Source organism: Balaenoptera physalus, assembly GCF_965194825.1.
Source record: "Balaenoptera physalus genome assembly, chromosome: 1".
In the NCBI taxonomy this organism is placed as follows: Eukaryota; Metazoa; Chordata; class Mammalia; order Artiodactyla; family Balaenopteridae; genus Balaenoptera; species Balaenoptera physalus.
This window is the reverse complement of record NC_138882.1, coordinates 174,177,255-174,189,238: the sequence shown is the minus strand read 5'-3', so window position 1 is coordinate 174,189,238 and position 11,984 is coordinate 174,177,255. Positions and strand designations below refer to the sequence as shown.

The window sequence follows — 11,984 nt, the reverse complement described above, 5'->3', positions numbered from 1 at the left end:
AGGCAAAGCCGTCCCTAGACTCCTACCTATGCTCTTTTCCACTTCATTGCACCACATTGCCAAAAGTCCTGTTACCAAGCCCATTTGATAACATATCAATACATTTTGCAAATATTAATTCAGTGCCTACTTGATTGATCAAGGTCCTAATAACTTCATAAGCTCAAAGGTGCAAGAACAAAACAGGGGGCTATGATAGAATGACGAAGGAGCTCAGAGAAGTTTTCTCTGAGCTGACGTTTAAGCTGAGACTTGAGAGTGAAATGTCAGTGCAACAAAAGAACACTGACCATATACACATACATTTAAAAAAATTTTTTTTCCCAACCCTAAATGACCAAGTCAGGGCGTCCTGGACATAGCCGCCCACCCCCACCCCATATTACCCATCTTATTGATGCTAGTAGTCCAGGAAAGGGAAAGCTTCCTTTGGATACTTAATAATAACAACTTTAGGATTGGAATCGTGAGGTGGGGATGGACGTCACGCCTAATTCTCATAGATCCGAGAGCCGAAATCTAAGCTTCTGCCCCTCTGTTCTAGCTTTTCTCCTATCTCCTCCATTATTTTTCTCCAGTCCTTTGACCCTGGAGCCCTTGCTAGGGGTTGGCTACGAATAGGCCCGCCTGTCGGTCAGGATTCGCTGAAAACTACAGGAACCCCGCCTCTCCCTCTCGTGATTCGCTACTCCCAGGTTCATCCTGCCTCTCCAGCGAAACGATTGGCGGCCCGACCTGCAGCGCCGTTAGCTCCTGCGAAGAAGCTGCACCTCCGGTCACTGGAGGGGTGCTGCACTGACAGCAATGGCAGCCACGGCATTGGCGGCGCGGACGCGGTTCGGCGTGTGGAGCGTCTGGGCCATGCAGGGCCGGGGCTTCGGCTCGGAATCGGTACGTCGGCGGCGGTGCCTGTTGCCCCAGCCCTGAGCGTAGATCCCGTCTCTGCCGCCCTCACCTTTACCAATACCCCCGTCGCTCTCCGCAGGCAGACAATCTCGGCTCCAGTGCGGGCGCGGTCCGGGACGCCGGTGGAGCCTTCGGGAAAAAAGAGCAGGCCGAAGAGGAGCGATACTTCCGGTGAGGCCCACGGGACCCCGAATCCAGCCCTAGATCTCTCACGGCCTTCCGGTTCTTCAACTGTCAGTCGCCCCACCCATCCCTCCCTGGCGTCCTGGGGCGCCCCATCCCCTAGTAGAACTCCCGGCCCCTGAACCCATTACACCCAACACTTGAGGACCCGACTGTCGCCACCTGTAGGGCGCTTCCCGTGCGCTGCCGAATCCCAAGGCCTCCACACCCAAGCCGTTTCCACCTGCGGGTCTTCAGAACTCGCCAACCACCGCTCATCTGTTCCTGAATCATTTACCATCCCCACCCGTGGAGTTTACCCCGCATCATGCCAAACGCCCCCCAGATTCCTCCCAGAGTGTCTAGATCCGACGGTTCCAATACATGCAGACCCCCTGAGCCTGACTCCCTCGGCCCCCACCCACCCATCACCCCAGGCCTTAGCTTTGCTAGCCCCACGTGGATGGATTCCCTGACTCCTCAGACCCTCTCAGCCATTTCTAGACCCCCCACCACCACCTCTCCTACTGGCCTGAGCGAGTGGGTCGTACGAGCATTTAGCAGCTGCTCATGGCTGGAACCCCGTCCCCCACTCCTCGGAGACTTGGCCTGCTCCACCCAGCCCAGCTTTTAGGAGTATGGCGTGGGCTGGGCCTACCTATCCTGTTTACCAACCTCGAGTTATCTTACAGTGACGTCTATCCACAGTGAGGAGCAGCGTGGAACTAATCTAGCTTCTGCTTCTCCTTGACCTATCTTTTCTCTTCCACCCTCTCTTGCTCACTCTTAAGAATTACCACCATGGCACCTGCCGTACCAGAGAGACACGGTGCAGCCCTTAGAGACCATCTAATTGGCCTCCTGCATTGTACAGTTATGGAAAACAGAGGCCCATATGTGGCCGAACCAACATTTGAATCATCCCTTCTTGAGACCTAAACTTGGACTGCCAAGTACTGCGAGAGACCGCTTCTTTTTTTTTTTCCCCTTCATTTTGGCCTTTACAGTGGGTCTTGCAGTTCTCAGGTAAAGAAAGCCCTAGATTAACTGGGATAGGACACATATATTTGTCCTTTAACTATGCCCCTTCGTATATCCCACCCCCACCTTTTGCTCTTTTTCCCCCCCAAAAGGGATTCTGTTCTCTGGGTTGTTCCTCTCATAAGTCCCCCAGTTAGGGACTTAAGTCGTACCTCTCTGGAGTTTTCTACTGAATCTGAAAGGAATCCATCATTAGCGGTGGAATTTCAGGCACTAGCACCAGGAAAATGGAATCATTTTGGTCATCTCCTAAAAATGATACACCTTAAGATGGAGTATTCTTAAGATGGGGCTTGAGAGGGTAGAAGAGGATGACCAGCCAGACTCCCATGGAATTGGGACTCCTGTTCTTTGCCTTAGGCATTTCAGATTATGCTTAGAGATCTCTTTGGGGTGAAGGATTGGCATTAAACCAAGAGCCCCTGTGTCCTTGTAGAGCTCGTGCTAAAGAACAGCTGGCAGCCTTGAAGAAACACCATGAAAATGAGATCTCTCATCACGTGAAGGAGATTGAGCACCTGCAGAAAGAAATTGAGCGGCACAAGCAGTCGATCAAGAAACTAAAACATGATGATGATTAAGTGCACACAGTTCCCTATAGCATGGCTACCTGTTATTGCCCACTTCTATTAAACCAGACATAGTTCTGGTTTAATTAATATCTATCTGTATGCTTCCAACAAATTATAATAAATTGTCATCAGTGAACTGTGTCTAATGCCTTCTGTCTGAAGAGGGGTAGGGGGATACACTACTGAACCACTAAAATGAATCAGACAGGGTACCAGCAGTAGGGAACTTGGAGACAAAGCACAGTGTGATAAGTGCTGTGCAACATGGGGGGACCAATGTGACACGGAGAATGGAAAGGCCCCTTTCGCTGTCGGACACTAGTCAAGAGGTGTTCAGAGAAAGCTTCTTAAGGAATAAACCTCAATCCAAAGCGTAAGGTCAAGAGCAGCCTGGAAAACAGGAGTGATTGCTTAAAAAGGTGTAATTCAAGGCACCATCAATAATCACACCGTTTTGCATTTATAAAATGGAGTAAACAGCTCTTCATATGAACTAGTTATCCTTGTTCTAATTATCCTTGTGCAGGTTGAGAAGGCTGGAATTAGAAATCATGTGTTGCCTTGGCATCCAGGTGTTTTGACTCCTAATCAAATCTGTTAACAGCCCAGAATCAGAATTATTTCTTAGGTTATATTTTGCTTTGCCGAGTATGCTCTTGATTCAAATTAGACTTTAAGGCCTTGTTTAGCTAAATTATTATACAAACTACTTGTGTAATTCGTCCAGATAAAAAACAAAACAAAACATCAAGTGACCTATGGGCCATTGGCAAGACATTTTCAATCCTCCAGCTCAGTAGATCATTTGCCCCAGAACTGTGATGAGTCTTTTGTTGTAAGACCCTATTACACAAAAGCCTTTAGGGCCATTGAGTGATAACAGCTTGGATAAGTCATTGACCCCGCCCTTGCAGACCAGACACAATGGCTGTTTCCAAAACTTGTCCATGATGCTGCTGATGAAAAGTTTATTTATGGTACTCTTGAGGTATGAGTGCTGAGATTCTAGTGGCCAGCAACAAAATGACCTCAAAGATGAAGTGCAAGAAATGGTTATATTAAGTCATATACCTTTTTTAAAATTTTAGAACACTACAAAATTTGAAAAGTTTAAAAATTGGTTGAGGAACAAGTAATATCTTGCATTTTGCATTTTTGTGACCAAAGAAAGGCATACAAAATCTCTTAAGTTCGGGGATTCCCTGGCAGTCTAGTGGTTAGGACTCCCTGCTTTCACTGCCATGGGCCCAGGTTCGATCCCTGATGGGAGAACTAAGATCCCGCAAGCGACGTGGCCAAAAACAAAACAAAACAAAACAAAACAACCTCTTAAGTTTGAAGATGACAGTGTTTTCATGACTTACAATCAATAATTTCCTTATTGGGAATGATGTTCCTGAGTTGATTCCTCAATAGCAGTGTACCATCTGCTCTTGTCCTATATTTTAAATAAAAATCAGTCTAATGATGATTGAATCAAACAAGCAAAAAGTTGGAACTTTAAAGTGAAAATGAGGAATCGTGAGTTTGAATTCTTAAAAAGGTTAAATGAATTTTTGGAGCAGCCTAATTTAAGACTACCTGAGCTTTATGAGACTTCCCTGGTGGTCCAGTTGGTAAGACTGCACTCCCAGTGCAGGGACCTGGGTTCGATCCTTGATCGGGGAACACATCCCATATGCATGCCGCAACTAAGAGTCCTCATGCCACAACGAACATCCCACATGCTGCAACTAAGACCCGGCGAAACCTAAATAAAATTTTTTTTTTAAACTGGGACTTCCTGGTGGCACAGTGGTTAAGAATCTGCCTGTCAATGCAGGGCACACGGGTTCAATCCCTGGTCCGGGAAGAGCCCACATGCCACGGAGCAACTAAGCCCATGCACCACAACTACTGAGCCTGCGCTCTAGGGCCCGCATGCCACAACTACTGAGCCAGCGAGCCACAACTACGCACTTTATAATTGTTTGCTCATTAAATCTCATGATATTTCTGGTAAATAGGTTCATACCATTAGCTTAATTTTATAACCAAAGTAACAGAAGCAGGGAATAGTGAATAACTTTCTCAAGGTCACACAACCAGGTTTGTGCTGAGCAAGGATTTTACTTCAGAACTCCTGCTCCCACAGTCTTGAGGTGCAGTTCCAGTGTAGCGGTTCAGCTGCCTGTTAGCTACCTCCTCACTGTGGGACAGGCTGGGGGTGGTGGGGCATGCCTGGACAATTGGGGATGACCCTGGGTTATTCCACTATTCTTGAATATGCATTGCTGCATATCCTATGTATTCCATTTTCAGATTTCTAAAACGTATTCATTAAAAATTATATTTAGGGGACTTCCCTGGTGGCTCAGCGGTTAAGAATCCGCCTGCCAATGCAGGGGACACGGGTTCGATCCCTGGTCCGGGAAGATCCCACATGCCACACAGCAACTAAGCCCGTGCGCCACAACTACTGAGCCTGCGCTCTGGAGCCCATGAGCCACAACTACTGAGCCTGTGTGCCACAGTTACTGAAGCCCGCGTGCCTAGAGCCTGTACTCTGCAACAAGAGAAGCCACCTCAATGAGAAGCCCATGCACTACAACAAAGAGTAGCCCCCACTCGCTGCAACTAGAGAAAGCCCGAGCGCAGCAACGGAGACCCAAAGCAGCCAAAAATAAATAAATTTTAAAAAAAAAGACTGAGGGACAGCATCCGAAAAAGCCTGGCATTGAGAGAGACCCTTGGTTCCTGGGGAATTGACAATACTTCAGCCTTTCTAGCTGCAGCCTGGAGGGAGCAATGGGGGAGGAGGAGGTAGTGCGGTAAGTTCTATGAATCTTCCCAGGGCTGATTTGGCCGTTTGTAAGCCGAATCAGTCACCGTTTCCTACTTCTTAGTCCTTCCTTCCTCCTTCCTTCTTTCCATCCTCTCTCCCTCCTTTGCTCCTTTCCCTCTTCTTTTTAGGTGCAGTCCTTTATTAGAGCAGAAAACTCCTAAGCCACTTGTACCCTACTTGCAGGAACTGGAAACATTGGAAAGGAACAAAAAGCTTCTGAGCAGGCAAAGGAACAAAGAAGTACAAGATGTACGCCAACACTTCACACGTTGGTGCCACCCGACACAACCTCTCAATTAGCAGATGCCACAGGTACCTCCTTGCTCATCATTCTTTTTATTAGCTTGAGGTAAAATTCACATAACATAAAATGAATCATTAACCATTTAAAGTGTAAAATTCAGTGGCATTTAGTATCTTCACAATGTTGTGCAAACATTGCCTCTATTTAGTTTGAGACATTTTCATCACCCCAAAAGGAAATTCCATACCCATTAAGCTGTCACTCTCCATTTACCCCTCCACCCAGCCCCTGGCAACCACTAGTCTGATTTCTGTCTCCATAGACTTGACTTGCCTGTTCTGAATGTCACATGCAAATGGAATCATACAATATGTGACATTTTGTGTCTAGCTTCTTTCACTTAGAATAAGGTTTTCAAGGTTCATCCATGTAGCATGTTTTAGTACTTCACTCCATTTTTTAAATGGCAGAATAATATTCCATTGTATGGATATACCACACTTTTGACTATCCATTCATCAATTGATAGACATTTGGCTTGTTTCCACCTTTTGGCTGTTGTGAATAGTGCTGCTAAAAACATTCCTGTATGAGTATTTGTTTGGACACCTATTTTCAATTCTTTTGGATACATACCTAGGAGTGAAATTGCTGGGTCATAGGGTAATTCTATGTTTAACTTAGTGAGGAACTGCCAAATTGTTTTTCCACAGTGGCATTTTGCATCCCCACCAGCAATGTACAGAGTTCCAGTTTCTCCACATCCTCACTAACACTTGTTATATCTGACTTTTTGACTCTAGCTATCCTAGTGTGTGTAAAGTGGTAGCTCATTGTGGTTTTGATTTGCATTTTCCTGATGACTAATGATATTGGCCAATAGGCCGTTTGTATATCTTCTTTGAATAAACACCCATTCAAGTCCTTTGCCTATTTTGAATTGGATTGTCTTCTTGTTGTTGAGTTTCCAGAATTCTTTATTTTATTTATTTTTTATATAGATTTTATTTATTTATTTATTTATTTATTTATTGGCTGCACTGGGTCTTCCGTTGCTGTGCACAGGCTGTCTCTAGTTGCGGCGGGCGGGGACTACTCTTCGTTGCGGTGCGAGGGCTTCTCATTGCAGTGACTTCTCTTGTTGCAGAGCACAGGCTCTAGGCACGCAGCCTTCAGTAGTTGTGGCACATGGGCTTCGGTAGTTGTGACTCACGGGCTCTAGAGCGCAGGCTCAGTAGTTGTGGCACACAGGCTTAGTTGATCCGTGGCATGTGGGATCTTCCCGGACCAAGGCTCAAACCCGTGTCCCCTGCGTTGGCAAGCGGATTTTTAACCACTGCGCCACCAGGGAAGCCCCCAGAATTCCTTATCTACTCTGGATACTAGATATATAATTCACAAAAATTTTCTCCCATTCTGTGATTTCAGATGAGGTCCTGAGAGTGGGACCCTCATGACGGGATTAGTGCCCTTATAAGAAGAGACACCAGAGAGCTTGCTTGCTCACTCTCTGCCATCTGTGGACACAGGGAGAAGACAGCCATTTGCAAGCCAGGAAGAGAGCTCTCCCTGGTACATGAACATGCTGGCACCTTATCTTGGACTTCCAGGCTCCAGAACTGTGACAAAATTAATTTCGTTTTTTTAAGCTACCCAGTCTATGATATTTTGTTATGGCAGCCCGGCCTAAGGAAGGCATCAATAACATTCACAGAAATAAACTTCTAAAAGTTTTTACAATTAGCATCAAGAGAAATGTATTTGTTCATAGCCTTTGACTCATGAATTTGCTTCTAGAAATTTAACCTGGGGAACTAATCAGGAATATAATGCAATATTTCGTATGTAAGAGTTTTATCTCATTTTGATATAAAGTAGTGAAAAATGTCCAGCAATAGGTATTAATGAACAAATTATATGACACATGAACATTCTGCAACCATTAAAAATTATGTTTAAGGGGAATTCCTTGGCGGTCCAGTGGTTAGGGATTCACACTTTCACTGCCATGGCCCGGGTTCAACTCCTGGTCAGGAAACAGATCCCGCAAGCCCCGCAACGTGGTCAAAAAAAAAAAGAAAGAAAGAAAGAAATGTTTAAGGATACTAATTTGAAAAGATATATGCACCTCTATGTTCATTGCAGCATTGTTTACAATAGCCAAGATATGGAAACAACCTCAGTGCCCGTCAATGGATGAACGAATAAAGATGTTGTATAAATATACAATGGAATGCCATAAAAAAAGAAGAAATCTTGTTATTTGCAACAACATGGGTGGACATTGAGGGTATTATGCTAAGTGAAATAAGTCAGATGGAGAAAGACAAATACCATATTATTTCACTTATATGTGGAATATTAAAAAACAAAAATAAATGAACAAACAAAACAAAAACAAACACATAGAGAACAGATTGGTGGTTACCAGAGGGGAAACAGGGTGGAGGAAGGGCCAAATGGGTAAAGGGGGTCAACTGTATGGTGACAGATGGAAACTACACTTCTGGTGGTGAGCATGCTATGGTATATGCAGAAGTCAAATTATAATGTTGTATGCATGAAACATAATGTTATAAACCAATTTTACCTCAATTAAAAGAAAAAAAAGAGGGACTTCCCTGGTGGTGCAGTGGTTGAGAATCCACCTGCTAATGCAGGGGACACAGGTTCGAGACCTGGTCCAGGAAGATCCCACATGCCACGAGCAACAAAGCCTGTGCGCCACAACTACTGAGCCCGCGTGCCACAACTACTGAAGCCTGCGTGCCTAGAGCCTGTGCTCCGCAACAAGAGAGGCCACCACGATGAGAAGCCCTCGCACCACAACGAAGAGTAGCCCCCGCTCGCCACAACTAAAGAAAGCGCACACGCAGCAACGAAGCCCCAACACACCCAAAAATAAGTAAGTAAATAAATAAATTTATTTTAAAAAATTACTAAAAACAACATGACCTATCAGTAAAATCACGTTATTATGAATTTTTTTAAAATTAAGGAATATTTAATATTTTGAAAATTATCACGAAATGTAGTAAGTGGAAAAAGCAGGCTACACAACCATACATAATTTATATACTGTAAATATAAGCATAGGTTAAAGAATAAATATATAATAGTAATATATTATATTATATATAATAAGTAAATATACACAAAAAAATAAAAGCCAACATGTTAACATTGATTCTCTCTTGGTAGTAGGATTAGAATTTTGAAGGGATTTCCCCCACCACCCCCGCTCTTCAAAAGGATCTTTTTTTTTTTTAAGTTACAAACGTAATACATCTTGGCTTTTAAACAATTATTAAATAAGTGTAGTGTATGAAGTCTTATAATTTCTCTATTATCCCTTTATCTCAGAGGTAACTGGACCCTAACAGTTTGTTGCAAACTGCACATCCTTCCAGACTTTTGTTGCCTCTGTGTAATCACGAACATATCTATGACATCATTCTAAATGTATCACTGTGCAACTTGGTTTTTTGTTTCTTTCTTTTAACCTAACATTAAATCCAGCACACCTGGGCTTCCCTGCTGGCGCACTGGTTGAGAATCCACCTGCCAGTGCAGGGGACACGGTTCGTGCCCTGGTCCGGGAAGATTCCACATGCTGCAGAGCAACTAAGCCCGTGCGCCACAACTACTGAGCCTGCGCTCTAGAGCCCACAAGCCACAACTACTGAGCCTGCGTGCTGCAACTACTGAAGCCTGCGCCCCTAGAGCCCGTGCTCCTACAACGAGAAGCCATTGCAATGAGAAGCTCACGCACCGCAATGAAGAGTAGCCCCCGCTCGCCCGCCGCAACTAGAGAAAGCCTGCGTGCAGCAACGAAGACCCAACACAGCCCAAAAAAATAATTAATTAATTAATTAAAGAAATAGAAAAAAAAATTTTAAAGCATATTTATAAAAAAAAAAATCCAGCACACCTTTTCATTTCACGTAGAGCACCTACAACAGAGCACGTAGAGCTGTCTCCTTCTGCTTCTTTGTTGCATTATGTTCCCTTGTGTGGAAGAATCTGTTTATTACTTTAACCAGTCCTTTTTGATGAGCATTTTGGTCACTTCCAGTTTTACACTTTTACAATAGAACAAAGAACAGGAGTAATACCAGGTTAGGGTAGAAAGCCTGAAAAACATTTTTTAAAAAAGGAGGGGTGGAGGAATATCATTTCGGGTTATTTATTTTGTATCTTTATACTTTTCTGTATTTTCCGATCTTCTGCAATAATGTGTGTCACATAATTTGGAAGGGAGAAACATGAACTAAAACCAAAAGTTCATTAAAAGAAGAGAAGAGGAAAAAAAGAAATGGAAAGCGAATGGGGTAGTCCCCGCCCCCTCCCACAGGGGCGGTATCGGGCGGAGGGAGGGGCGGGCCGCCGTAGTCCTCACCAATCAGAGCCCGGTTGATAAGCAGAGCGAGGAGAATTTGGAGACACCCACCCGCCCAGCAATCAGCCTGGCGGTTTAGCTTCCCTAACCAGCCTGGAAACCAGCCTGGGCCTATCCTGAGTGCCGCTGCGGGCTGCTATTGGCTGCCAGATAAACCCCGCCCACCTTCCTGCTCATTGGCCGCCGTGGTTTTCATAAGAGAAGCCTGTTGCTGAGCGAAAAGAAGTAAGAGCCGCTGCTTTTGCTAAGGAGAGACCTTTAGGCTGCAAGTGTACTGGGCGCCCTTGGGTCAAAAAAGCAACATTACTAACCAACGTTTATTCAGTACCCGCTACATGCCAGGCTTCGTGATCCAAATTTTTTAATTTAATGGTGATAACCACCTTTCTTGAACACCCAACAACCTACCAGTCACTGAGCTAGGTACTTTAAAATAAGAACAACAGTAACAATTTAAATGATAATTACAGTTTACTGAACACTTAATCTGCATCAAGCCTTGTTAAGGGATTTGTATGTATCAGCTCTCATCCTCACAATAGTCCCTGTGATGGTAAACGTTATTGCCCCATTTTACATAACGGGAAGCAAGTTCAGAGAGGTGAAGTGACTTGCCCAGGTTCACACAGCTATAAACTGTAAGAATTGGACCCTTCAACTCTGATATCCTGCTCCCAAGTACAACTTTTTTGGGGGGAGGGGGGGTGGGTAACGAAAGGCTTTTGAGGGTAGGAAGAGGTGGAACAGGTTGGTGGCAAGGCCCTGGGGCATTGCTCCAGTGACAGGCCTCAGGGTGATTGTCTGAGAATGGGATATCTGGAGCCTCTAGGCCTGGAGGAGAGGGGGAAAGAGGGTGAGCAAAACACCAGAGCAAAAACACTTCTTTCTGGAAATGTGAGGCTCCTGGCGCAGTCTGTTGTGGTGCAGGTGGCCCTGGACTGGGGGCCCGGACCCCAAGGTTCTAAATACTGCTCTGTGGCCAACTTCCTGGGGAACCTTGGGCAAATGCCTTCTCTTTAGACCCCAGGATTCCTGCCTGTAAGATGAGAGTAAGCCAAAACAAGGGGAAGTGTATTTGGGCTGGGGGTCTTTGGGGAGTCTGGTTCCTGGTGGCAGCAGGGGAATCCTCAGCAACCACACAATCTTTACTTAGCTGTTGCCTGACCTCTTTTCAGGACCTGACGATTCTGTGAACTGAAAAACCACCTTTTTCCCCAGCCCGTTCTGAGCTATAGCGGAGTCCTGCCTGCAGGGTGCGCTGAGGGCTCACAGCCGACAAAACCAAACTGGAGCTCGTCGGGTTTTTTGTTTTATTTATTAAGAGGGGTGAACTTTTTGAAACCTTTTTGAAGATTTCTGTCCTCAGGATACAATCGATGAACCCGAATTATATGTATTGCCCAACATCAGTTCTTTCCACAGTGGCTCTGGAGGGTTAGAGCTAATTTCAATTCCTTTGTTTTCCAGATGAGGAAACAGATTCCAAGAGATGAAAAAAAATTCACTTTTGGGTCACATAGCTAAAACCTAGCACCCTAGTTGCCTGACTCCTGGGCAGTGCTCTTAGAAGGAGAGAGTTGGCTCTGTTTTCAAGAATCTGTGGCTGTTGTGCCCCCTAATGCACAACTCCTGGGTACAGTTTCAATTTTGGTTGTATAGCTTGACAGCTCAGGACCTGTCAGCCAGAAGGACCTCCCTCAGCACCTAGCCAAATGCCTGCTTAATGAGTAATTAAATGAATGAATGTATGAATAAGCCACAGAGGTTGAGTCTGCTTTGGTTTTATCAAATTAACCAGCTGGAGTTGGGTTTCTTTCCTGAAATTCCCCCAAGGCA

At 45.0% G+C, this 11,984-nt stretch overlaps 1 protein-coding gene and 1 long non-coding RNA gene across 3 annotated transcripts; one reads left to right on the top strand and one right to left on the bottom strand.

Annotated features, from left to right (window-relative positions):
* The first annotated feature begins 714 nt into the window (after positions 1 to 714).
* Positions 715 to 2,817, top strand: ATP5IF1 (ATP synthase inhibitory factor subunit 1). Of its 2 annotated transcripts, none has more exons than XM_082441460.1 (3): positions 715 to 891; positions 986 to 1,077; positions 1,860 to 2,078. In XM_082441460.1, exons 1-3 carry the CDS (start codon positions 805 to 807, stop codon positions 2,005 to 2,007), a joined length of 327 nt encoding a protein of 108 aa, XP_082297586.1. In that variant the 5' UTR covers positions 715 to 804; the 3' UTR covers positions 2,008 to 2,078. The 2 variants fall into 2 exon arrangements, with proteins under 2 accessions (XP_082297586.1, XP_082297587.1); XM_082441461.1 differs by lacking the exon at positions 1,860 to 2,078 and adding an exon at positions 2,546 to 2,817 and having other exon boundaries at positions 733 to 891.
* A 1,214-nt stretch (positions 2,818 to 4,031) lies between these two features.
* Positions 4,032 to 10,136, bottom strand: LOC309650353. Its single transcript, XR_014257537.1, has 2 exons — positions 9,681 to 10,136; positions 4,032 to 7,775 (listed from the first exon to the last, which is right to left on the bottom strand). It is a non-coding gene; the product is annotated as an uncharacterized lncRNA (long non-coding RNA).
* Between the last annotated feature and the right edge of the window lie 1,848 nt (positions 10,137 to 11,984).

What these genes read in the sequence shown, in the direction of transcription:
- ATP5IF1 (XM_082441460.1), top strand. Translation starts at nt 805, where the DNA reads ATGGCAGCCACGGCATTGGCGGCGCGGACGCGGTTCGGCGTGTGGAGC. An exon ending in GGGGCTTCGGCTCGGAATCG is followed by an intron (nt 892 to 985) that starts GTACGTCGGCGG and finishes CGCTCTCCGCAG; the next exon opens with GCAGACAATCTCGGCTCCAG. An exon ending in GAAGAGGAGCGATACTTCCG is followed by an intron (nt 1,078 to 1,859) that starts GTGAGGCCCACG and finishes CTCACTCTTAAG; the next exon opens with AATTACCACCATGGCACCTG.